Source organism: Saccopteryx bilineata, chromosome 12 (assembly GCF_036850765.1).
Source record: "Saccopteryx bilineata isolate mSacBil1 chromosome 12, mSacBil1_pri_phased_curated, whole genome shotgun sequence".
Classification (NCBI taxonomy): domain Eukaryota; kingdom Metazoa; phylum Chordata; class Mammalia; order Chiroptera; family Emballonuridae; genus Saccopteryx; species Saccopteryx bilineata.
In genome coordinates, this window is record NC_089501.1 from 51,421,943 (window position 1) to 51,448,358 (window position 26,416).

The window sequence follows — 26,416 nt, forward strand, 5'->3', positions numbered from 1 at the left end:
CTCCTGAGTCACTAGTTTTTCTTCTCATAGGTCATAAGATAAGGCAAGGCCTTTTGTTTTTTGTTTGCCTTGACTGGTTAGGGAGCTCACACAAAGGTAGGGACTAACCACAGTGACATCGAACTCGATGCCCTCAATGAACTTCTGTTTTTCCCCCTGATTTTTTTTATTGTTTAATTAAATAGGCCACAAATTTTCTGTACATTGTTTCAAAACCTTTGTAAAAGGAAGCAGGGTAAGAATAAATGAACAAACAAGAAAAACCTGAATTAAATAGGCAATCTTGATCAGATCCCCTTTTGAATTTCCCAATAATTGTTGTTTGTTTAAAGTAAAAAATAAGTATTAGTATTATATGTACATTTAAGCTAAATGACTAACTTCCTAGAGTTAGAATAAATGTTTAGGGATTTGGGGTGGGTTGAGAGTAATGGGTAGAACACTTTACAGTGTTCAGAGATTTAAAATACTGTTTCAAGGAATCAAAAAATTAATCATGGTGGAATGCCCAGTCAGCACTTCCAATTTTTTAACAATAAGGTTTAGAAAAACATATTGGAGGACTTCATTAAATGTCCTGTCATTTCTTAATCTAAAGATGCATCTTATACTTTCTCACAGGAATAGAAATTTATTATAGGAAGAGCGCATATTAAAGCAAATGTCATGCAAGCAATTTTGAATTGAACTCTATGGGTAGATTTCAAAAGTAGAGTTTATATCGAGGAGCCTCATTTTAATTACTGAGACAACAAAGTGGCCTGCCTGCAGGGGCCCTTTGTCGGCCTGACCGTGCAGAGTGGTGGTTCTCAAACACTAGTGAGCATCAGACTCACTGAGGATTTGTCGAACACAGTCTGGGGTCCGGCCAGGTAATTTGCATATCTGACAAGTTCCCAGGTGACACTGAGTCTGCCGGGCTGGGACCATACTTTGAGAACTACTAGTGTGGAGTATCAGTTTGTTCTTTGACAGAGATAACAATGCCTCTTTTCTAAGTTGTATAATTTCCTAGAATAGAAACTTTTTTGCCTATATATACTATATTGGGCAATTTAATTCCAAATTAAGTTGTTTCTGTTAGAGCAACTTTGATTTTTAACATTACCAGGAAAATGGAGACATTTCATGTTTTTAATACACTCGCAATACATGTTCATTGCAAGAAGTAAAAACAGTTCAGAAATACATGAAAAAGACAATGAGCATTCCGAACCACTTTTCAAAGATAATCATGTCAACCATTTGGGATACATTCTTCTAGATTATTTTTTCTCTCTGCCATTTTAAGCTTATAGAGACAAATTACTCTGTTTTGAGCCCTGCAATCTCAGTTTGTATCAGAATATGCCAATATATGTGCAGTTTCTAAATCCTTTCTGCTGGCTGTGTAGTACTCCACTGTCAGGATGTGCCTTGAAGCATTTCCTCTCTGCCCCCCATCAGTGGACACGCAGGTCGTTTCCTGCTTTTCAGCACCACACACAACTTACTAAGTGGTACAAAGTATTTTGAACATCTTTTATGTATTTGAGAAACTTAAAGCACTTTACCTACTGCATGGGCAAGCAATTATAATACAAAATATGGCCGTTTACACTTTATTCTTATTAAACCTTCTAAAGGATGCTGACAAAAATGTTTTCTACCCACCTTTGGGTTTCCTTCTGTGGAAGCTTCACGCATGTGTCCCTGTAGTTGGATCGGTGTGAATGTCTGAAATGTCCAATCTAGTCTCTCATCTGTGTCGTGGGTCTAGGTGGTGGATCTCGACCGTGGGTTAGTATTGAACGCAGAAGGGAGGTACCTCCAGGATTCCCATGGCAACCCTCTTCGGGTTAAACTTGGAGGAGACGGTCGCACCATTGTGGGTAAGTGAGGATGGCTTTTAAGGAACGACAGTGTCCTGACTTAGCTGTCGAATAACAATGTCTTTTCCTCCTCTCCCGATTTTGAATGGGTGCCCTGGGTCCAGTTACTTTTGGCCATGGGCTTTTTCCCTGATATAAATGCCAGTAATTCTTTCAACAGAATCCACCCTTTTAGAAGAGGTGGCACTCAACTTTGTTCCAGAAGTTGGCAGCCTAGAGCAGGAGTTGGCAAACTACTACCCACAGGCCACCCCCCACCCCCGCCCATCAGCTGTCTGTTTTTTGTATGGCCTGTGAGCTCAGAAGAATTTTTACATTTTTTAAATGATTGCAAAAATAATCAAAGAATACTAATATTTGTGACATGCAGAAATTGTATGAAATTCGCATGTCAGCATGCCCACACACAGGTTTATCAGAACACGGAAACGCTATCTGTCTGTACTGCCTGTGGCCTTTTTCCCAGCAATGCAGAGCTGAGTAGTTGCAACAGATGCTGGCTGGCCCATAAGACTGAAGGTGTTTCCTCACCGGTGTTTTACAGAAAATATGTGCCACCCCTGGTCCAACGTAACACTTTTCCTCCTTAGGTGTAAGAATAAGAAAGAGGAACGCGTTCCTTCCTTACTAAAGACTGAGTTATTTCAGGGCAGTGGGGCGTACTGATGAAGAAGTCATCGATTTCGGTCAGGCAGCACAGCATAGTGGACAGTATCGCGAGTCCAGACATTTCTGGGTAGCGGCAGGGATTTCTACCTCAGCTGATACCGTTTTAATTATTTCTCTGCCTTCTTACTGATTAAAATATGAGAATACATAAGTCTGAGAAGACACTTTCTACTTGCCCGTCCTTCCCCTGCTTGCGGCCCCTCCCTACACAGACCGTATCTGATTTTGTTTCAGATCTGGGAGGGACGCCTGTGGTGAGCCCCGACGGGCTCCCCCTCTTCGGGCAGGGGCGGCACGGCAAACCCCTGGCCAGTGCCCAGGATAAGCCCATTCTGAGTCTCGGAGGGAAGCCCCTGGTAGGCTTGGAGGTCGTCAGAACCACCACCCGCGCCCCTACCACAACTGCGAGACCCACCACGACCCCCCGGCCCACCACGACCACCCTACGGCCCAGGACCACCACCCGCCAAACGACCACCACCAGGCGTCCGACGACCACCGTCCGAACCACCACACAGACAGCCACCACCACGACCACCCCCGAGCCCCCCACCCCCCTCCCCACCTGCCCCCCTGGGACCCTGGAGCGTCACGACGAAGATGGCAACCTGCTGATGGGCTCGCGAGGGGTCCCGGAGTGCTACCCTGAAGAAGGTAAGCGTCTTTATTCGAACGGCGCCCACGTAACCAGCATGCTGCAGTTCAGGGGCGGTCTGAAGGTGTGGGGACAGGGGGAGGTCTGCGATAGACAGAAGCGAGGGGTCTTTCTCACCCTACAAGGTTTGCTCTCCACAGTGCCGTCTCACAGCTGGGGTAGACAGATTTAGCAAATAGAAATAGCGCACGGGACATGAAAAGTCACTTGCCATTTACCTAAAATTCAAGTGTTTCTGGGCATCCTGCGCGTTATCTGGTGACCCTTTCCAAAACCCAAGTCGAAAAGTTAGCTAAAACATGGGACATTATTATATAGTTTCAACCAGCATTTCCAAAGTGTGGCCCACTGGGTATTAGATAGATAGATAGATAGATAGATAGATAGATAGATAGATAGATAGATAGATAATAGATAGATAGATAGATAGATGATAGATAGATAGATGATAGCTAGCTAGATAGGAAGGTAGATAGAATCTATATTATTTACACATTTAAAGGTCCTGTGATTAGCTATGTGATTTAAACCGAGCTGAATGCAGTTCTCACTGCTAGATCATTTGGGTCACTGAATGGTCTTCCAGTGAATTTCTAAGAAAAGCTGTGTTTCCCAGGCATGTTTGGCCACAGACACTCCTGATCAGCATCAGGGACTTTCCACTGGTGGGGGAGGGGGCTGTACCATGTCCATGTTTGGGGTCCCCAGTCAGGGCTGCCCTTGCCCTTGCCCTGTCTTCCTTCTGAGAACGGCCTGCTCCCCGAAAGAATGGAGCTAGGACACCTTCACCAGATCGTGGTGGAGCTGGGACATCGTCATCTTGGCAGCGGAGTCCCCGTTCCAGCTGCTTTGGAAGAGGTCACCCTGCATCACGTCGGGCTTGGAGGAGGCGAACTCCTCGTCTCTCCCTCGGGCTGAAGTGGATGGCGGTGGCGGCTGTAAAGCTCACGTCTTTCTAAGCTAAGGCAGAGTGAGGACACCCGTTTCAGGAATCGTTCGCAGGCCCAGAGTTCTCACACGGCATTGATGACCGTCCGAAGCCCCGCCAGCATGCCCCTGAATGCCATAGAGATGGGAATCCCATCTGAAGTCTGTCTTTTCTGAACAAGTTCCACATAAACAGGAATATTTTACACATCTAAAAAATCCACGCCAGAGAGCAAGGAAACATACTGAGCAGGAGTTGCGTCGGAAAGACAGGTCCCACCCTGTCTGTTTGCCCAGGGAATACAAGCACCTTTGGATTTCCGGTACGAACGTATGATGTACTTTCCTTGACCTCTTCTGCGTATATGAACAAGTTCGTTTTTTTTTTTTTAATTGAACTACGATTAGAATAAATGTTTACTTAATAATTAGTTGTAAACGGAAGAGTGACTATTTTGGATTTTGCTCTAATTACTATTATTATTAATATTTCGCATTTTCTTTTGTCTGCTTTTATGTAGGCTTTAGAGATGTTCTTTTCATATACTTTGTTATTTTGGCCTTTTATTTGGCATGAAAAGTCAAGGTTTTTCTTGGCATTTTTTTTCTCCTTTTCTTTTCTGAATCATGGTATATCTACAGGCGTGGACAAAAGTAGGTTTATAGTGGTGAGTCCACGAAACAGAGTTTAGTCTTGTATTATTATTTGTATTACAACTGTAAACCTACTTTTGCCCACCCTGTGTGTATGTATTTTCTTCACCCTTGTCCATTGTCCTGATTCCCTTGTATCCAAGTGTTTCTGATAACATGCCTCTAGGCAGCATTTTCAAAATAAGTACAAATCAATACAAAATCCTGGGGGAAAAAAATTAAATTTAAGGAAAAGAAAATATCTTCTTTGAACAGCATTATCATATAGTATAATTCATTATTTAAAATATATATATAGTTGACCCTTGAACAACACGCATTTGAGTACACAGATCCACTTATATGCAGACTTTTTTTCAATCATAAATGGAAATATATTTTTCTTATGATTAAAAAAAATTTTTTTAAGTCAGAGGAGGAGAGATAGACAGACTCCCACATGCCCCCTGACCGGGATCCACCTGGCAACCCCCGTCTGGGGCTGATGCTTTGCCCAACTGGGACCATGGCTTTCTTAATAACAATTTCTTCTCCAGCTTACTTTATTGCAAGAATGCAGTGTATCATATATATAACCTACAAAACGTGTTCATCAACCGTTCATGTTATTGATAAGGCTTCCGGTCAACAGTAGGCGATTAGTAGTTAAGTTTTGGGGGAGTCAGAACTTATACTTGGATTCTTGACTGTGTAGGTGCTCAATACCCCTGACTCCTGTGTTGTCCAAGGGTCAACTGCAATCTGAAAGTCAGCATCAAGATTACTCTCGAAAATCCTATCTGTTGTCTATAAAATACAGTAGTTTGCCATTTCTCGGTTGAACACCTTGCAGTGGCCTTGGTGTGCCAGCACACTCTGTAAGTGACCCTCAGAGCGGAGTGAGGCTTTAGGGAGAGGCTCTGATGTTGGCAGAGGGATAGTCTAGGTCCCCTGACTCTGCAAACCGCCCGTGGCACAGCTCCTGGCCGCTGCCTCTGCCCCCAGGTCGGGGTTGCTCTCCTGCTCTTGTGTTGTGTTTAGTTTAGTTCCGTCCACAGTGTACACTCCCAGGGCCTGGGGTCCATGTGTGCACAACCAGTGTTTACCAAGCGGCGTTGCCCGTGGCACTTTGCAGCCTGGTAGCCAGATATGTTTATTATCGTAGTAGTTATGATCTAGAACCGGCATTAGTGATCTGTGAATAAACAGCTGTTCTTGCAAGCCCTCGCCCCCCACCCAGCCCTCATCTGGTCGACATTTGTCATAATGCGCCATTGCCAACATCCTAGAATTTAGTTTCTAGCCTTCCGATTTTAAAATCATCTTTTCACATCTCAAAGTCTTGGCTCCCCTGGTTAAAACATGTGCCCCCTTTTCTCCTTTAAAACACTGCTTTAAAGTAAGGTTCTATAAATAACCTTGTATCGTTTGGTCATTTCAGTATTTGGAGTGCATTTATGTACTTTGGCATTTGTTAAGGACGCCACCCTGAGTGTATCTTCCTGGGGGCATAGGTGCCCATTACACGCTTGTTTCCACTGTGTTGTGGCTTTCCCCCTCTCCTGCCCTCTCTTCCACACACACACACACACACACACACACGCTTACACGCACACAGACACTTTTTGCATGCTCTGACTTCTCCATAAGATAACGAAGTCCTTGCAGTAGAGAGAGTGTCTTCCTGTCTTTCTCCTCTGGGCACATGACCCCTCACCTACGGGTTCCTAAGCAGGACCTTCAGCTACCGGCATTCTCCGTGTTCTGACTAAGAAGTCAAAGCCAGTGACCCTTGCCGTGCAGGTTCCGTTTCCACGGCGGACCTGAGGAGGTCACGCATGTTCGGAAATGGGATGACGCCCAAGCTGAGCACCTTCAGCCACCTGTGACACGGCCGTGGGCCTGTCTCAGAAGAACCTCCGTCGTTATGGATGGCCCCACGCCCTCTCAAGGCAGAAGGACAGAGAGAATAATTAAAATCCGCTCGAGCTGGACCAGCCGTGCACTTTGCAGAGATCTTTGGGTCCCCAGTGGCTGTCACTCACCTCCTCTCTGAACTTCCACTGAGAACAATTTTTCTAGTTTTTAAAAACTATCTCAGGAGCGAAGGCCCTAATATTTTGGTGATATTTTACACTCATTTTTTTTATGACTAATTGAGTGAACCACTCAAGAGAATAAACCATATCACCGTGGTCGGTGGCTGACAGTTACTTTCCTGTGAAGAAGGAGAAACTTTTGACATTGATGCAAGATTGGCTTACAGAACATCCAGTTGCATGTGGTTCCAAATGGTGTAAAAGGCCTTCATTCAGATGGGGCAAATTCTGATGGTCCGCTTTAAAAACAAATTGTAAATATAATGCACTCATTATATCTTGGAAGTAACTTTTATTTGGAGTCAAGAAGGTGCTATTTTAGAAAAATCTGCCTGACTTTATTTGGTCTTTTAAAAAGAAGAAGTACTAACTTACCCAGAACTATGTTTACTCTTGCTGGAAGACTTAACTGTCCCTCAGAGTGAGAAGTGACCCCGTGTGCAGGTGAAAAGGCATCATCTCTGGGACCCGCTGCCACATCCAGGAATTTCAGCCCCTCCAGGAGTTAACCCCCGGAACCCACCAAGGAAACCCTTCTCTCATTCACTCTGAGATGCAAAAATTGTACCATTTATTCATTTTTGACCTGGCCAAACATAACAGTGAAAAGAAACGGATCTGAACGGAAATGAGGAAAGACAAGACTATGCTCTTAACAGTCCCGTTGACGAGGGGAAGAAACCGGTGTTCCAGGAAACAACAGCAGGATAACCCCAGACGTTAGGTGTTGTGAACCTGAAAATGGCCTGACTGGAGCCGCCAGCCCAGAAGCAATTCCTCTTGGATCCGGGGCTGCTGACATTGGCATGACCGAAGGAAAAATAATGTCTTAATAGCTTTTCGTGCAATGACTGTTGTGGCCCATGAGGTTGGATAAGTTGCCACTTCTCTCTTGAGGACGTTCACGGGCCCCATCAGAACGCGCTCAGTGTTACCCCGTGATGGGAAAGTGGGTGCTGGGCATCTCACAGGGCCCTGGCGGCTTCGGGCTTGGCACCGTCTTCCTCGGGAGAGCGGAGAGCCAGTGCGAGGCCGCCAGCGCCCTCTGCTGGTGGGGTTTGTTTTGGCGCCGTTATATTCATGGTGGTACCCAAACTGGGCTCAAAATAGAGCACCTGAAGGTTTGTAAGAAATTTTACTGTTTAAGTTTTGAAAAGCGGAGGCAGTTTTATGACAGATAAAGTGCGCAGTGCTTGGAATCTGAGGGTTTGAGGTTGAAGTTCAGCTGAGCTCTGTCCTTCGCCAGCTGTGTGGCACCAGGCACACCATGAAGGCTTGGTGTCCTGCTCACAAAGTGGGTAGAAGCCCGTGCGGGTAGCTTAAGGCTCTTCTGTGAGGATGAACCCAGACAGTGTCGTGGTGCAGGTGCCTGATGCCCGGACGGTATCTGATGCCCGGTTGTCATTCCTCCCTGGCTGCCCAGCCCCTACGCTTTCCAGGGCGCACTGAGTTTAGAGTTCTATATAACCACCGTGGGCTTCAGGCCAAAGGAAGTCAGAGAGATGCTTCTGTGGTTTTCTGAGTTAGAACATTTTTTGCCTCAGATTTTATCAGCTACAGAGAGACATTCTCTTCCTTTAACTGCATCAGCATCCCCCCTCCAAGTAGAGAAATAATACACTGATTTGCTTGCACCTTCTCAAAAAGACCTCTGCTCCAAACACCCAGATAATGGGGGCAAAACTGAGATTTTCCGTGTAAATCACTCACCTGGCTTAAACACGTTGTTACCTGTGCTCATAATATCAGTTCCATCATTAAGGTGGCCATTTTAATAATGGTTCCTATAATTAGGGCTTCCTGGAAGACCTGGGGGAAAAAACCACATATGAAATTCTTTATATTGCCTCTAAAAGGTAATTGTTCAGTTATAATAGATCCGGTGGCTTTGTACGAAAAGCCCAACCCTGTTTGTAAAGAGAACTTTGTAATCATTGGGATGTTATTTGGAAATAACATCCTTCATCTGCAAGTTAAGAAGTCTGATTAGCCCAAGTTTATCTCCTGAGTCGGGGGGCGGGGATGAGAGGTTAGAGGGCTGGTAAAGCACAGGGAACTCCCGTCGGTGTGGTCTGCAAAGTCAGAATGTAGGGGAGGCAGGAAATCACTCTGCTTCTAGAACATGCGAGAGGCAGGAGGGAGTGGAAAGAAGGAAGGTGCGGTGAGCTCGCTGGTGGAGCACAGCTGAGAACCAGATGCCCACTCTCTTCCCAGAGTCCCTGCTGCCTCCTGAGAATGCTTGTTCTCAGGCCTGTAACAGGGTGGGCCAGGGGACCTTCCCCAGCATGCGGGGAGCCGCCTGGGCTCGTGGGCTGAGGGCGCTGCGGCGGCAGGACCGGGTCAGAAAGAGCTCGCTGTGCTGGAGGACCAGGACGCTGGGCAGGGACTGCCCTCTGATGGCAGGGGCGTCCGAGTGCCCTGTCCGGAGCACGAAGGGGAGGCGGTCTGGGCTCTGCCCAGTGTGGATGCCTATCCTTCTAAGCAAGCACAGGGGGCCTGGCTTTGAGGACTTGAACTTCATTCCCCATGAACCTGCCAAGGGGGAATGCACCTCGTGCCCCGGACACAACTCTGAGACAGTGGGGAAGAGAGCGGGGCAGGTGGTGACCCTCTTCCCCCTCCTCCTTCGCCAGACGATTTCTCAGGATTGGAGACCGACACGGCCATACCCACGGAGGAGGCCTACGTTGTCTATGACGGAGGTACTCACTGATTTTAAGCATGTTGTTTGGACAATTTCTTTCCTAATGGGAGGATCTTATTGTAGTCACTCAGTGGGTGATCTGAACTGCAGTTTCCTTCAGAACGCTGGGCTGGATGGCCATGCTCAGGGAAGGTGCTTGTATCCAGGCTTCTGAGTTCCCCCCAGAACATATTTGATCCAAAGGAAAGGCGTGCTTGACTGAAAATGCAGCTTCCAGTCAGGCACCCTGGGCTCCCATCCCACTCCTCCCTTCCAGCCCTCCTTCCTCCAGAAAGTTAGGAGCGGCCAGGTTGGAGACCCCCTCCGCCACGCTCTGCCAAACTAGCATCTCAGCTTCCCCTTTTGGCTTTTCTCATTCTTCCCCTTTTTTTTTTTCCTTCATTTTAAAATTACACTGAAAATTCAATGCTACAGATGTCTTTTTTTAAAATCATAGAATCTTTTTAAGTAAGGGTAAGCTTATGAGATTAAGGATACAGAACGCCCTGGGTAGCATCTGGAACTGTTTCTCTGTGAATGGTAACTCACGGTGCCGACATGCTTACGACCCTGTGACTCTTCCCTGTGTTTTATAAGTGGCCTCTGCAGCTGGAGAAGTTCCCGTGGGCATCTTGTCCCCACCCGAGTGCCAGCCTGTGGTACTCACAAGGTCCTCACTTCTGTACTTCACCTTGCCACCTGCTGCCGTATTTGTAGCTCCCAATGGTCTTAAGTCACAAGTGTGGAAGTAGTGTCACCTTTGATGTCATTGTAATAAAATTTGATGTGTTGGTTTAATCTTTCAAACAAAAACGGACCTTAAAGAAAAACATCAGATGTCAGAGAGCAAAGGAAGATTTCATAGCACCCTTGAAAATACCATGCACCTATCTGTCTTTGAGCAGTTGAAAAGGGAGCAGGGTTCTATTTTCTTTTTTTAAATGTTAAAGGATTATTTCTCTTAGAATTAATCCCACCTCTTCCCCAGAATAAAAGCCCAAAGATGATCATTTTTTTTTATTGAGAGGTGGGAAGGCAGAGATAAGACTCCCACATATGCCCCAACCAGGATCCATAGGGCAAGTCCCCTACTCAGGGATGCTCTACTAATCTGAGCCTTTGATCTGTTGCTTGGAAACTGAGCTATTTTTAGCACCTGAGGGAGGCCATGGAGCCATCCTCAGTGCCCAGGGCCAACTTGCTCGAAATAATTGAGCTATGGCTATAGGAGGAGAAGAGAGAGAGAGAGAAAGAGAAGGAAGAGGAGGAGGAGTGGAGAAGAAGAATATGGTTGCTTCTCTTGTGTGCCCTGGCTGGGAATCAAACCTGGGACTTCCATACACTGGGCTGGAGCTCTACCCCCAAAATGATAAATTTTTTAAAAAATCAAGTTTCTTTTTTTATATGAATTTTTTATGGCTCTAAAAAAGAAACTAGAGAATGGCCTGGGACCAGTAACAGGAACATATGAAACTGGATGAATTCTAAGCTCTCCACAACTTTAATTCTAAAATCTCATTTTTCTGGTCATCCGTGTTTCTCTTTTCCCTTCCTCTCTTTTCTCTGCAGCTTCTTTTCTGAGGGGACTAGGAGGGGTCGGGAAATACTGTTTTATCAGAGATGGGTCGTGCTTAGGCATGGCATTTACTTCAGGGAAGGCGTGCGCATGCTTTAATCTAGAGTTGAATCTTAGGAAGGCTTCTTGGGACTGCAAATAGTGCTCCTTTTCAGGAAGTGCCCGATCACAAAACCTTCCTATCATTTCAGATTATGAATTTGAGACCTCGAGGCCACCGGCCACCACCAAGCCCTCCCCCACGGCTGCCGTGCCCAATGTCATCCCACCAGAAGGCACCATTAGTTCCTTTCCTGAAGAAGAATTCGATATGGCTGGGAAGAAACGATTTGTTGGTAAATAGATGAATTCTAATTTCTTAATCAGAGAAACATGGGTTTTTTAACTTTCGTTCTTTGGAGAAGAGCGTAGCTAATCTCTTGGCCTGGCCAGAGAGGCACATTTGGAGCAGAAACTTTCCCAGAGTGCAGTGTCCATGTGAGGCGGCTCGGTGAGTCACTCCTGCTCAGATGCCCAGGAACTTGCCTTATGCAGACGTCAGGGGAGGGGAGCGTGCAGGGGGCATCTGGAATTCGACAGAGTAGGGATTAGAGAGGCTGTCTGTGTCACCTAAGAGGAAGGGCCACTGAAAACCCCTCCGGTCCAGGGAACACAAGAACTTTTACTGCAGCCGACCTCTCCCCGGGGAGACTTCCCCTGGCGGTGGCTGCACGGAGCTTGTCCGGTTTTCCTCAAAGATGGGCAGGGGGCGGAAACGAGCCCCCTGCTCCCTCTGCCGTCACAGGGCCGAGCTGTCTCTCCTTGTCACTCCCCAGCATTTTCACTGGCCTCAAAGACTTGGCGTCTAGAAATTTGTTTTACTCTTTTTTTTTTTTTGTCAGTTATGCAAACAAGTGCGCGGGGAAATTCTGTTTGGCTAAATTGTGTTCCACTCCCTTTGGGAGTCTTCTTTTCCCGCACCCTGAATGAACTCCGCTAATGAGACAGATGAATGTATTACTAAGTGGAAAAAAAAAAATGTGAATTAGTAGAGAAGGGCAATAGCTTAAACTAAACCAATGATCTGCCATAACCAGAGAACGGCCGGCTGGCTGGCCAAGATTGTAGCATTGCGTGTCTACATGACACATTCGGGTAGAACGAGCATTTAACCGAGGCAAATGCTGACGCTGGCCCGTGGCATTCGGCAGCCTGGCTGTAGTCACCAAATCTTTCTCTCTCTAGCTCCGCAACAAATCTGAAATCCTTTAAGCACTATTATTCGCTCTTCCAAAGAACTCTTCTGAAGACTGAAAGGCTTGCCATTGTCTGGCTAATTCTATGTCCATACTCTATAAAGCAGAGAAGATTACTCCCCCAAAACCTCCTGATGAGATCCATGGATAAGCTCTAAAGACTTAATTTTATACAAATTACAGTGGTACCTTGACACATGAGCACTTTAAATCACGAGCAATTTGAGATGAGCAGGCACTTGTGGGATTTTTGCTTTAAGTCACAAGCGAATATTTGAATCACGAACTTCCGCCGCCCTTCACTAGATTTGACACACAAGCAAATTGAGTCACGAGCTCAGCCTTGAAACGAATTAAACTCGTGTGTCAAGGCACCACTGTATTGGAGAATATAGCAGCAAAAAATCGTGTTCAGTTGTCAGGCCACCGGGAATGTGAGCCTGTACCAAAGATGCAATGGAACATTTAGAAAGTACCAGAGATCAGTCACAGCACAGCACTCAGGAGTCTTGTCTGTATAAAGCCCAGCTGATTCACTGGCGTTTCTGACTTCTTTTAGACTGGTGTAACAAAAAGGGCCGTGGGCTGGGCGTCCAGTCTCCTGTCTGACCCTTGTTTCGTGGGCCTCCGCTCAGTGGCAGTAGGCTCGGCCGGGGCAGGGGACATCAGTCCCAGTCCTGCCTCACTCCCGGTGCCCTTGAGCCCACTGAGATACCATGCGTAAGGAAAGCTCGCATTCATCCAAGTGAGCTGCCGTTACTGTTCTGAGAAGAAATGTTGTGTAAGGCTGCTCCGGCCTGCCCTGTGCAGACATTACAGGTGGCTCTGAGGGTCCCTGAAGCCCGAGGCAAGGCCACCCAGGACTGAGGCTAGGATATCTAGATCAGTATATATATCCGAGAGGTTGGATAGCTTGATCAGTATATATTTCTTTCTGGTCCCAAGACTGTCTACGGCAGGGGTCTCAAACTCAACTCAGCATGTGGGCCGCAGAGCAAGATCACAGCTGTTCGGCGGGCCGCACTAGGTCTACAAAAGGCAACTGTTATGCAACACTTTTCTCACTGCAGTTGAAAACAAAAAAAAATCAGTACAACAAGCACAATCGTACATGCAGTTTACTCAGTGTCACAAAACGACCAGAAACTGTAGTTCGCATCACAACTGCTGTTAACTAAGCTAATATCTAGCTAGGATGCTAGAGAAATGAAAAATACAAGTAGGCTCCTAGGCTTACTTAATTTTATCCAAAATATTTTGAACTTCGTGGATTAGTCTGCGGGCCGCACAAAATTGTTCGGCGGGCCGCGAGTTTGAGACCCCTGGTCTAAGGAATGGAGTGTGTTCAGAGAACCCCAGCTGGGCCTGAGTCACACTTTTCTAAATGTTTGGTCGTTGGGATGGTAAAATACTGCCGACCTAACTTATGTTACATTGACTGCAGTTTGGGGATCTTTTGAAGTCACTTTGAGGCCATAGTCATCAATGTTAAAGGGGCAATAGGACCTTTTGAAACCACGATTAACCTCTGAATATGTGTGGCTCCATTAAGGAGAGGTAAAGATGCAGGTCTGAGTTTGGCATCAGGGCCGATGGCCTTGGAACCTCTGTCAATCACGGAGAGACAGAAGGCTTGGTCTCTTCCATGGAGCAAACATTATGTTGCCGCCACCAGAGAAAACCTTCAGCCACCTGACTGGGAATCTGTTCTTTTCCAGCGCCTTACGTGACGTACCTAAGTAAAGACCCATCGGCCCCTTGCTCTCTGACTGACGCCCTGGACCACTTCCAAGTGGAGAGCCTGGCTGAGATCATTCCAAACGACATGAGGAAGAGTGAGCTGCCTCCTCAGCACGCCCCCCGCAACATCACCATCGTTGCTGTGGAAGGCTGCCATTCGTTTGTCATCGTGGACTGGAACAAAGCCACTCCAGGAGATGTGGTAACAGGTGCGTCCAAGGCAGAGGCTCAGAGTTCCCATCATTACTGTCTGTAGGTGGGAAATGCAGACATTAGTGGGTGCACAGATGAGGGATGAATGGGTGGATGGGTGGAAGGATGGATGGATGGTTTTGGTTGGATTGGAAGGAAGGAGGGAGGGAGGGAGGGACGAATGGAGGGAGGGAGGAAGGGAGGGAGGGAAGGAGGGAGGGCGGGAGGAAGGGGGGAGGGAGGGAGGGAGGGGGGGAGGGGGCGCGCGAGGGAGGGAGGGAGGGAGGGAGGGAAGGAAGAAAGCTTAGAATCTGTTCCTGGCATGCCCACTGGTCAGCTGTGTGAATCTAATACATGCTGTTTATGTCACCAGAGCAGCTCTTGTGCAGGTAACCTGTGATCATGGGTTGCTAAACAAAGCAGGCTGCCTACTGGACGCGCTGGTTGCTGGTCTAAGACCTTCTCCTCCTTCTGGACTTGTGATCTGATTCTCTCAGCCTCTGAGTCCCTCTCACAGGCTGGTCCTCTTCAGCCCAGCGTTAAATGTTGGGCTTTCTCCCGGCGTGGTCCTAAGTCCTCTTTTCTTCTTGCTCTATCCGATCTCCGCCAGGATCTCACTCGGGCACGTGGATTTAATTCCTCTTGGAGATGAATCATTGATTCACAGCTCAAGGCCAAGCCTGCCTCTGCTCTGCACCTCACACAGTTAGCATGTGGTGCCCACTTGACATCATCACAGGACATCTCCACAGGATCTCAGTCTCGGAGAATCCCAAACCAGACTTGGGGTCCTTCTTGTCCCCCAAACCAACCAGTCATCTGGTTTCCTATTCCAGAGCACGGCCCCAGGCCCTGCCCACTTTTGCAGGCCTGGAGCTTTAGGGTCATCCTCCACACTCCTTTTATTTCCCCTCCACGTTCAGCTAATCCCATCGGTTTGACCTTCCAGGTTCCTCTGGGACCCGTCCGTTTCTCTCCATCAACCCCCTCGTCAGCCTGCACTCACCCGGGTGCTGCACGGTCGTCTGGCTGGACCACCCATCCACACCCACACCTGGTCCGTTCTCCTCTCTGCCCCAGACAGAGTCACTGAAGATGGCCCGGGGATGTCACCCTCTCGTGTCCTCCCCTGTTGGGATGAAAGCAGAGGCCTGTGTGACCTCGGGGCCCTGTGTGTTTTCCATCCTGTGCTTCTTGTGCCGCATCTCCGAGTGTCCCCAACTCGCCTCTTTGAGGCCCCGCCTCCTGGTTCTCCCTCTTCAGTGTCCTCGCCCAGGTCTTCCTGGAATGACTTCCCACCCCCTCCCTGCACCTCTGTGCTTCCCAGCCTTCAGTTATCAGCCCCATTTTGATGGCCCTCCCTGCCCAGGGCCCCTCCCCACCCCTCCGAACTAACTAACTAGCGGGCAGATCCTCCATGGTACAATCACAGCTGAGTTACTCGGTTTGTCCATCTGCTCTACTGCTCCTTAAGATTGTGGTCACTATTTCATCTTCAGGACTCAGTACGGTTATCTGACCAATGATAGGAATGCCATAATTACCTACTCAATGAATTAGTAAATGTGAACTTGAACAAGATAGTGACCTCTCTCTAAGACTCACTTTTCTCGAGTCAGATGTGGATGGGAGATTGTCACCTGCATCTGGAGTCACCAGAAGACGCCAGTGGCATACCTCTCCTCACCAGCACACGGCTTGCTCTCTCTGGAACCGTCCTGCGGAGGCGGAGCTGCCCCTGGGCCTTGCCCCCTCTCCACCTCCCTCCACAGGCCACGCCTCTGTGTGGTGTGCTTCCTTGGCCCTCACTGGGTTCTTCCTTCTCTCTACGTGCAGGTTACTTGGTTTACAGTGCGTCCTACGAAGACTTCATCAGGAACAAGTGGTCCACGCAAGCTTCCTCAGTAACTCACCTGCCCATTGAAAACCTGAAGCCAAACACAAGGTATGATGTGTCCGTCGCTGAGAAGCCGAGAAATGAGACCTGTGTACATGCTTACAGATATCCTTAGGTTGAGCATGTAAGGCTCAATCAGAATGTTTTTATGATTTCTTTTGCATTCTATGCTTAGTTCTCTGAGAATATCAACAAACACTTACTGAATGACATGTACAGTATCTTTCTTGGGAGAAATTACTACATACTACACATACTGTAATTGTTTGTCCACTGTATTGATATTCTGTTCCCTAGTTTCCAGAGACTAAACTACCTACCACTGGGGAACACAAGTTGTTCTGTGTGTTGAAAGGAATTGATCCATTGGGATAGCATTAGATAGCATAATCTTCACATGGGACATTAATGGAGCAGCAATGGCTAAACATTTTAATTAACTGGCACTCAAACTCCATGATGTAAAAGTCTAGATCATTCAAGGAAAATGCATTTTACACATTAATATATATCGCGACCACATCTTTCTAACTGGGCGAGTAGCTGGCTGGCCAGAGGGCTGACTATCTGGGAGATAGAGTTTGTAGCCTTCGGTGTGAAATATGCAAACTTGTTCCCAAGGGTACGAGGCAGGGAGTGCCCATTTCTGCTTTTACACTATCTGGTTTTGATGGTAATGGCCATCAGGAAAGCTTCCCTGGTGGGTGAACATGGGTGCAGCACCAAACACGTGATGGTTGAGCAGTGGTGTGCTTATAAACCAGCTGTCTGGGAAAAAAACAAGATTCCCTGGAATTTGATGTTTGCCAATTCCTGTAGTGTAAATGCTCCCACCACGGCCAATTCCAAGCTGCCAGTGAGTATTCAGAATTCCTTCATATCTAATGATCGCCTGGCTCAAGCCCGTACAAATGGCTCCAGTACACCCTGTCACATCAAGCCACCCTATTTATGTAGCAAATGGCATGACTGTGGTCCCAAGGTCTCCCATTTTCTATATAGTCAGAGGAACACAGTGAAGGTTGGAACACAATACTGTCCTTAAACAGAAATGGGCTAAGTGTCTGTTCAGGAACTGGACACCAGCCCTGGGTAACAGGACACTGCCGCTGGCCGGGGCCTCTCCTGGGCGTCTCAGCACACGCTCGGGCTCCCTTGAACTGTGCTTAGAAACTATCGTGAATTTCAGGATCGGGGCAGATAAAAAGCAAGCAGCAAATTAAGAAGTTGAGGAGAAACACTTTATTTTTCCCTGATAGTGATGAAAACTAACTAATGGAGAGAAAGTGCAGAGCGAACGGGTCGACCCCCGTTCTCCGTCCGGTGGGTGCAGCGAGCACGCTCTGACTGCACGGCCGCCCCGAGCGCTGCTCCGCCCGGGCCCCTCGCTCCGGAACGGAGTCCAGCCTTCTGGGCCCCAGCCCCAAGTCCGGCGGGTTTTCCACAACTTTTGCTGCCAGACTGACGCTGAGTTTTGAATCACGTCGGGAGATGGTTATGCAGGATGAAGGTTTACTCATTCTTTCAACACGTGAGAATGAGCCAGGATGCACTGAGTGCTTACTGCTTGCTCTGTGCCAGGCACCACCCTGCGCGCTGAGGGCGGGCGGGGAGGGGGAGCCGGGCCGGGTGGTAAACCACACCGTGGTCTGGTCCTCCCACTGCTCAGTCTGGCAGAGGAAACACTGCTTGGAAACAGCATAGACAGGGGTCTTGTTTCTGAGCTGGGGGCAGAGGGGCCAAGGGATCGGCCTCACTGGGGAAGTCAGATAAGCCGTTGTTAACCCAGAGAAGGAGGGAAGGGTGAGGCCAAGCGGTTCCAGGCACAAAGGATGTTCAGAAAGGCAGCCTTCTCTGGGAAGGCAGGGAGGCCCGTGTGGCCGGAGGGGTGAGAAGGCCCAGGGCTGGGCAGGCTGGTCCCAGAGGGCCTGTGGGATCCCCTGTGGCTTCTGTCCTAGCCTCCGCCCATGCTCAGCTCCCTGGTGGGCGGACTGGGGACAGCAGCTGCTGTTGTGGCCTCCCCAGGGTGCCTTCCCCGGTCATCGGTCACCCTTTCCGCCGGGCATGCTGGCTCAGGGGCGAGCCCTGGCACCTCCTCCCTCTGTCTCCTCCAAACCCCTCCGAATGGCTGCAGAACCTTTCCAGCGAGGAAAGGGTCGCTGTGGTATAAGGATGCTGCTGTCCCCCCGCATGACCCTCCTGCAGCCGGGCTCTGGTGGGCTCCCTTTAGGAACCCACAGGCTCCCTCCAGGGGTCTGTGTTCTCCCATTCCCATCGCAGACCCCAGGGCTCCCCAGGGGCCGACGTCAGAGTCCCCTGCGGAGGAGACACAAGAAGTCTGTGGGCTCAAGAGGAGCCAGAGTGTGGAAACCAGCCGTGGTCCTGTTTAGTTGAATCTTGCTTTTGACTTCACGTGGGCACGCTTCAGCCAACTCCGCGCCAGCTCACTTTCCAGGGCCCGCGTATTTTAATCCACACTTAAAAGGATGAAGATTTGTTGCTGTGGAGTCCATTCAAAAGAAAGGCCAAAGGCTGTATAGCAAGAGGCAAGGCATGGCTTGCCCCTGTGACTTGGACGAGGCAGAGACGCTTCTCAGAGGATGAAATATTTCAGCTCATAGGAAAAGCTTAATGTGGCTTTTGAAAAGTAGGAACTTGACATTTTTTTCATCACTCCGTGTTACTTTTCAGTTCAGCCTGTTTCAGTGTACTTTGACACATTAGGTGAAGTTCAATCGAAATGCGTCTTTGGAAACGGGGCCGCGCAGGCTTTGTGGAGGTTAGAATGGCGGTGCGGACCGGGTGGGCGGGCTGGCAGCATCCTGAGGTTTCGGTGGTCAGGCACACTGCTAGAGCGGAGGCCGGACAAGCTTCCCCAGACCCCCGGGCCACCCTGCTTAGCATCCCCTCAACTGCATGGCGGCTGAGCTCGGAGCTTGGGGGGGAGGGCATCAGGCTGGCCCCAGCGCTGGCTGGAGAAACACTCAGCAGAAATGTCCCCTGCAGCCTCAGAATATAAGTGTCATTCATTAGGTTTTGATTTCCCCCTTTTTAAGGGAAAAAATGTATCTGTCAGCTCAGCCAGTATCACTAACATGTGCCGACCCCACCGCTTGAGCTGCCCACAGAGGTTTGCTTTCAATGACTCCGCAGCGCTGAATGGACCCGCGCGTAACCGGGAAGACCGCGAGGGGGTCGCGATCTGGAAAGCCGTGCATTCTTAACGTGCATATCTTTTTGTTCTCTTCAGTGAAACTGTAAAAAGGATTCTGCCCTTAGGAGATGTGAATGACTTTCTTGAAAGGCTAATTGAAGACTCATTTTACCAAACGCCTTAATCGTTTCAGCCATTTCAGCCAGCTCTGAGTTTTAATCAAGTGCGGAAGCCCGTGCTCTCTCTCTGTCCTAACGGTGGGGCCGCTGGTCCCCTGGGTGGGCACCAGAGCTCAGAGGCTTGGTGCCCAGACAGCGGCACGGCGGACATGGGCCTCTGCTCTCTGAATGTCAGTAATTCACCTTTTAAAAAGTTAGTGCATTTTCATTCGTGCAGATGATCTGTGTGCCCGACTTAATCAAGGAATTCCGTCACCATGACGTGTGGCTCCCGCTGGCCGGGAGCCACAGGGACAGGCTTGTCGTGAACTCTCCAGCCCGGCAGAGCCACGCTCACGGGACTTGGCCCGCTTCCTGGCCTCTAGGTAGCTGAGGCCTAGGAGAGCATGGGCGCGGGGGGGGGCTATGTGTGGGTGAACACAGCGCTCCACGGTAGTTCTCGGCCCCCCCTTTAGTCCTGTAGCTCCTGAGAAAGCAAAGCAGGGTGCTCTGGGGCTCCCCACCCAGGGGACGTATCGGTCTCCCTCTGAAGAAGCTGATTCAGATGCTGTGCCTTCCAGCAGGTCCTCCGTTCCAAGACAAGGGCTAAACCTACAGCAGAACCCCCCAGCTCCCCCCCACCCCCTCGCTGGCCCCGCCTCTGCTTCCCGGAGGCCCCGGGCCCTCGGAACTGTTTCAAAGCTCCGGAGCCAGCCCCGCACTGGTCACGCACCCAGCATGCCGTCACGTGAGCGCCACCGAGGACACCGACCTCTGCCCGGTTCACGCTCTCTCTGCCAACAATCCCAACTGGGTCAGACAGCCTGCTTTTTCCCACGGAGACCAGCGATGAGAATTAGGTTAAAGTGTGAATTCTGCTGCGTAAGCGGCGGCGGCTCCGGCTTCTCCCTCTCGAGATGTGGGCCTCGAGCTGCGGGACCGGAGCAGGACACGTTTGCGTGGGGAGGGGGGGTTCATCCAGGGACACGTCCCACGGGGCAGGGCAGCCCGTGGTGCCCAGAACACACTCTCTCTGAGTGACTGATTGGCCCAGTACACCCTTTCCGTTCCCATGAGCCACATGTCTATGCTGTTAATTGTATTATTTTGAAACATTATGAGAAAATGAGAAAGTTCAGATAAAAGTATGAAGAAATAGCTGTGATGTATGCATTAGTTTAAAAAAAAAAGTGGTGAAACTCCGCCACAGAGTAGGTGCTCGGTAGCTCGGGAATCTGTCTCATTACACAGAACCAAAGCTTCTACCTTCAAACAGCGTTTTCTTCCCATTTCAGGTATTATTTTAAAGTTCAAGCCAAAAATCCTCATGGCTATGGACCCATCAGCCCTTCGGTCTCATTTGTTACAGAATCAGGTACGGCTGACTTATTTTTTTTTTCCTTTTCTCAAAAACAAATGATTTGAAATACTTACTGACCACAATAGAAGAAAAACTGAAGACATAACATCCCAACTTTTCTATTTAATGAATTCACATTGGATACTGCTTTACAAAACACACATTATTTTCTTTCCGCTAGGTTAAACCTTGGATCATAAAATTAAAACTGTCATTATTGGAACGGCCTGGAAAGTAGAAAGGTCAAATTCCTTTTTTTTTTTTTTTTTTTTACAGAGACAGAGAGAGGGATAGACAGATGGGAACGGAGAGATGAGGAGCATCAATTGTTTTTCGTTGCGCATTACAACACCTTAATTGTTCATTGATTGCTTTCTTATATGTGCCTTGACCGTGGGCCTTCAGCAGACCGAGTAACCCCTTGCTAGAGCCAGCAACCTTGGGCTCAAGCTGGTGAGCTTTTGCTCAAACCAGATGAACCCGTGCTCAAGCTGGCGACCTCAGGGTCTCGAACCTGGGTCTTCCGCATCCCAGTTCGACGCTCTATCCACTGCGCCACCGCCCGGTCAGAAAGGTCAAATTACAATGAAAACTAGGGGAAATCCTAGTTTCCAACCATGTGGGAAAGAAAAGTGTGACTCTATCTGTAAAAGATGTAGGTAGTTGCGGAGATAATTGTTTTACTGCAAACAGCTGAAGAGCTTTCAATGTCAGGAGGCCTGAGAGGCAGCCGCTTCTAACACTGCGTTGTCTTGACTTAACACGGAGAGTTTAATGGAAGTATGGTCTCACACGCAGTGTCGCCCACAAGATGTCCCTGTCTGGGGGAGGCTGGGTGCTCTGAGGCCCTTCAGTACAAGGCTCCTGTGTTCACGGTCGGAGGCAGCACGCGTAGCTGACCGTGGAGACAGTTGCTGGGTTAGCAGCCTGACCACGTGGGAAGCCACGCCCACGCCGGAGAAAGGGGGCCGGAGGCTGTCGGCCAGGCCGCCTTCGGACGCGCCGCTGAGCCAGCTCCGCGCTGAAACAGAAACCCCAGCTTCCCTTTGCTTATTGTATTTCCTACATGGAGCTCAAGTCCAGGGCACTTCTCCTTGGGAGATATTTCTAAATGGAATGACCCCGGAAATCTTCCGAATCAGATATGTGGAACAAAGGGAAATCTTCTGTCTGTTTCCAGTACAGAGAAGGTGCTCTACTTTGGAGACGCAGACAAAGGGCCGCCAAAGCGTGTGCACCTGTGTCATCGATGAAGCGGGTCTCCCATCGGTAGCTAAGGAGGGATAAGGGAAGAACCACTATCGGTGGCTAATGCCCCGAAGCTAGGAGCATGTCTGGGTTTATGGCCACATTTCCTAAAAAACAAGGCGGACTTTTGGCAATGATCAGAATTAACATGAGAAAGATCTATAGAAAAATCCCCACTAATTCAAATTTAAGCATCTATCAAAAAAACTGAGGAAAACTGAGGTCCTAAATCGGCCCTAGCGTAGGAAGTTACAAAGTAGTTTATTCTCTTTTTTACTGCTTAGCAGTGTTCTATTGTACGGTCACAAGTGGTTCATTCTCTCACCTGTTGATAGACATGGGATTGTTTCCGCTTTCTGGCTATTAACAATAGAACCTCTGCAAGCATTCATGGGTAAGTATTGGAATGGACACATTTTAATTTCTGTCCGATAAATACTAGAGTACAACGGATGGATCGTGTAATGGACACATAGTTACCTTTTTAAGAAACTACAGAACTGTTTTCCCAAGATGGACACATTTTAAGACACAGTGAGAGTTTCTAATTATTTTGTCATACCCAATGCCAAAATATTATTTTCAGAGACCCAGAGCATCTATATAAATAGTGAAATAGCTTAGACAATGAAAGCTAAGGAAAAATGTTGTCAAATATTGTAAACCTTACCTTTTTTTTTTTAACCTGTTCCAGTTTGGGCAGTAGCCCTTTCAATTAGAATAAACATTTCAGCAATCGTGTGGTTGTGAACTGTGATAATGATGTCAGTTATTTCTTTTTCATTCTACAGACAACCCTCTGCTTGTCGTGAGGCCGCCAGGTAAGTCCCTCAACTTGATAAACTTGATATTTTAGTAATCAAGTTTAATATTGAATATGAGATGATTACAATTACAAGTAGAAATGCTGGTCCATTTTTGCATTTTTTATAATTTTATAACAACTTATATGGTCTCTTTTCACCCTTTATCCTAATCCAGGGAACAGAATATCTGGGAATTTTTTTTAATAGGGCCATAGCAGCCAATATCTATAAGACAACCATTATGTGTGTCCAATATCTATGAGAATAGATAAGTTTATTTGCATTCAACCCCCTTTGAATCTTTTAAGTTCTTTTTTTTTTTTATTTTTTTTTTATTTTTTTTTTCCATTTTTCTGAAGCTGGAAACAGGGAGAGACAGTCAGACAGACTCCCGCATGCGCCCGACCGGGATCCACCCGGCACGCCCACCAGGGGCGGTGCTCTGCCCCCCAGGGGGCGATGCTCTGCCCATCCTGGGCGTCGCCATATTGCGACCAGAGCCACTCTAGCGCCTGAGGCAGAGGCCACAGAGCCATGCCCAGCGCCCGGGCCATCTTTGCTCCAATGGAGCCTTGGCTGCGGGAGGGGAAGAGAGAGACAGAGAGGAAAGCACGGCGGAGGGGTGGAGAAGCAAATGGGCGCTTCTCCTATGTGCCCTGGCCGGGAATCGAACCCGGGTCCTCCGCACGCTAGGCCGACGCTCTACCGCTGAGCGAATCTTTTAAGTTCTTAAGAAGAGAACAAAATGCATTAAGTATACAACAAAATTTTACTTAAAAAAAAAAAGCTGAGAAAGCTCTATTACTTAATTTAAGTTCAGGACAGGTCTTATGAGTGACAAGAACAGTAGGAGTCTATGTTGAGGGACTTGTGGGGACAGGGGTCGGATGGCATGCCCCACAAGATCAAATTTGCTACATTTATTTTCCTTGAGGTTGAAATCCCTTTCTGTACTCTGAGAATCCCTTCACTATGTTCAAGTAAAAGGAATTCCCCAATTGTATTCCAGTCCTAAGAAAGAAAAAGAAAGAGGAAGAGGATGCCCATTGAGAGGGGGGAAAGCTTTGCTCAGAAAAGCCCTGAGGAAGGAGGAAGGCCCAGCGAATCAGTCAGATTTACTGGTGCTTTACGCAACAATAAACACTGTGGCATGCCACAACTTGGTGTTTTTTTTGTTGTCAAGGTGGCGAGCCCATCTGGATCCCGTTTGCTTTTAAACATGACCCTGGCTACACGGACTGCCACGGCCGGCAGTATGTGAAGCGGACGTGGTACAGAAAGTTTGTGGGGGTCGTCCTCTGTAACTCACTGCGGTATAAGATCTACCTCAGCGACAACCTGAAAGGTAGGACCCCGAGGATGGCTGGCTGGCTGCCTGGCTGCGGGACAGTATGAGAAATTTTGATTTTATGAGATATTAACTTGACATAGCAGGCGCATAAAAATATATTCAGGTCTGGCTCAAGTACAAGCCAGTTTCTGCAGGCTCTATTTTAGGGTAGCTAGTTTCTACACTGGTACCCAGAAATATATATATTTTTAAATATACTACAGGCTAGAAATGAAATCCAAAGTTCTGTTATAAACTCAAAGGCCAGTTTTTCTCCATTAATTCAGTAGTAATAGGCGCAAGAATAAACTGGAAGAATTGAGTAAATACCTCCTTCATTCCCTGCCATTGGTGCGGCTTTGCAGAGAAAGAGATGGTGAAACATACATCGCGGCACAATTTGCTCTGTGTCCAAATAAAATTACATTGTTCTCATCACGGGTATGGATTAAAACAAAGAATGACGCACACACTGTACCTACTAACATTTCACAACGCCGTGCTGACTCAGCTGCTTTCGACTCACCCACCTACACAACTTGGTTTTTCTTTCAAAACGTGCACAACTTGAAATTTCTTAAAACATACAAATTTCCTTCAGCTAGTTTATGTTTTGTTATGGGTTTTTTTGTTATTGTTGTTGCTTTTCTTGCTTGCTTGCTTGCTAGTGGTATCATTTCAAGATAAGGTGAGAACGAAGTCTCCCTGACGATCCCACTCTGGGAGTTTCTCACTGTGGATGCCTCTCTCCACACCCGCCGGCTGTTTGCTTCTCTCTCTCCTCTTTCTTTTCTCTTCTTCCACTGCCCCCCACCCCCCGCCACCGTGACTCCTAACTGTTAGGGGAGGTTGCAGAGCCCTCTCCAGGATCCCAGGGTCTGCCCTACTGTGCCCTGGGGTTCAGCACCACGGACAGTGCCGCGTGCACAGACACACTCTCCCAGTTACACATGAAAACGGGTCCTTCTATTTTTATAGCTCGTCATGCCTTCAATAATTATATCATAATGCATTCTTTGACTAGATTTGTTTCACCTATTCCTTTAAAAAAAAACAAGGAGTAAAACGATCTACGCTTTTATAAGCTGAAACGGCCTGTAATATTAACAGTCTCCATTTAATGAACAGGGTTGACTATGTAGCACACGCGTTCTCTCTGAGGCCTTTTACAGCACTCTAGGTTGGTGTCATTAGCACCATTTTTCAAACATGGGAAGTATGACACACGGGGTTTAAGGAATGTACCCAGTTCAAATTGTCTCCGGCACCTGTGCCCACTCCTACGCCGGCAGTGGCATTTCTTGAGCTGTCACTGACTGATCTCGTTTCTCCCTGAAGACACATTCCACAGCATTGGGGACAGCTGGGGAAGAGGCGAGGATCACTGTCAGTTCGTGGATTCGCACCTTGATGGGAGGACGGGGCCTCAGTCCTACATAGAGGCCCTCCCGAACATTCAAGGTAATGAGAACCAGGACCTGCATGCTTCTCAGGGGCTGAGGGAGGAAGGCGAAGGCATGGAGATGTTCGCCCTGGCCCTGCCGTGGGGTTGCCATTCCAAGACAGGTCAGTGTCGGCAGCATTTCGGATCATGCAAATAAAAAACCCAACAGAATACTCCTTCCCTGTGCTGGGACTGGAGTGTGCCAGGGAAGGCGGGGATACAGTGGACTCAGATCTTAGCCCGTCTCTCAGGAATAGGGCTCATTACTGGAGAGGGAAGATAAATATACTGCTCACAAAAATTAGGGGATATTTCAAAATGAATATGAGGCGATAAAACAAAGCATTTGTTATTTTTTTTATTAAACAAGAACATCAGAAAAGCAAACAAGTCAAAGTTGTTTCATTATGCAAATGAGATGCAAAACCAGCTTCTATTTCATTGGTGAAAACGCACTTATACAAAAGGCTGAAAGCACTGGAGGGTCTGCACGTCCCCTGATCCCCTGATTTTTGTGAGCAGTGTATATGAAAGGTAACTAACGGTGTCCAGTGAAAGTTTAGATGATGACAAGAGTTCTGTCACGTGATTGTCCTGTTGTCAGGTAATTGTGCAGATTACAGTCCCTAAGGGAGGTAGGCCATCTGAGGCCAGTTAGAAAAGGTTTCAGAAGAGAGAGTCTGGGCAAGTCAAAAGGCACCTAGACAGGCACAGGTCGGAGGGGCTTCCAGGTAAAGAT

At 48.1% G+C, this 26,416-nt stretch overlaps 1 protein-coding gene across 2 annotated transcripts in view; it reads left to right on the top strand.

Moving 5' to 3' along the window:
* Positions 1 to 26,416, top strand: part of FNDC1 (fibronectin type III domain containing 1) — a 96,718-nt gene that overhangs the window by 67,251 nt on the left and 3,051 nt on the right. Inside the window, exons 13-22 of one of the 2 annotated variants that reach the window (XM_066247691.1) lie at positions 1,760 to 1,871; positions 2,775 to 3,194; positions 9,488 to 9,556; positions 11,305 to 11,448; positions 14,067 to 14,297; positions 16,117 to 16,225; positions 20,785 to 20,864; positions 22,889 to 22,918; positions 24,087 to 24,248; positions 25,572 to 25,694. In XM_066247691.1, coding sequence (XP_066103788.1) covers positions 1,760 to 1,871; positions 2,775 to 3,194; positions 9,488 to 9,556; positions 11,305 to 11,448; positions 14,067 to 14,297; positions 16,117 to 16,225; positions 20,785 to 20,864; positions 22,889 to 22,918; positions 24,087 to 24,248; positions 25,572 to 25,694 — 1,480 coding nt within the window. The remainder of the gene's footprint in view (positions 1 to 1,759; positions 1,872 to 2,774; positions 3,195 to 9,487; positions 9,557 to 11,304; positions 11,449 to 14,066; positions 14,298 to 16,116; positions 16,226 to 20,784; positions 20,865 to 22,888; positions 22,919 to 24,086; positions 24,249 to 25,571; positions 25,695 to 26,416) is intronic. The other variant, XM_066247693.1, reaches the window with a different exon arrangement.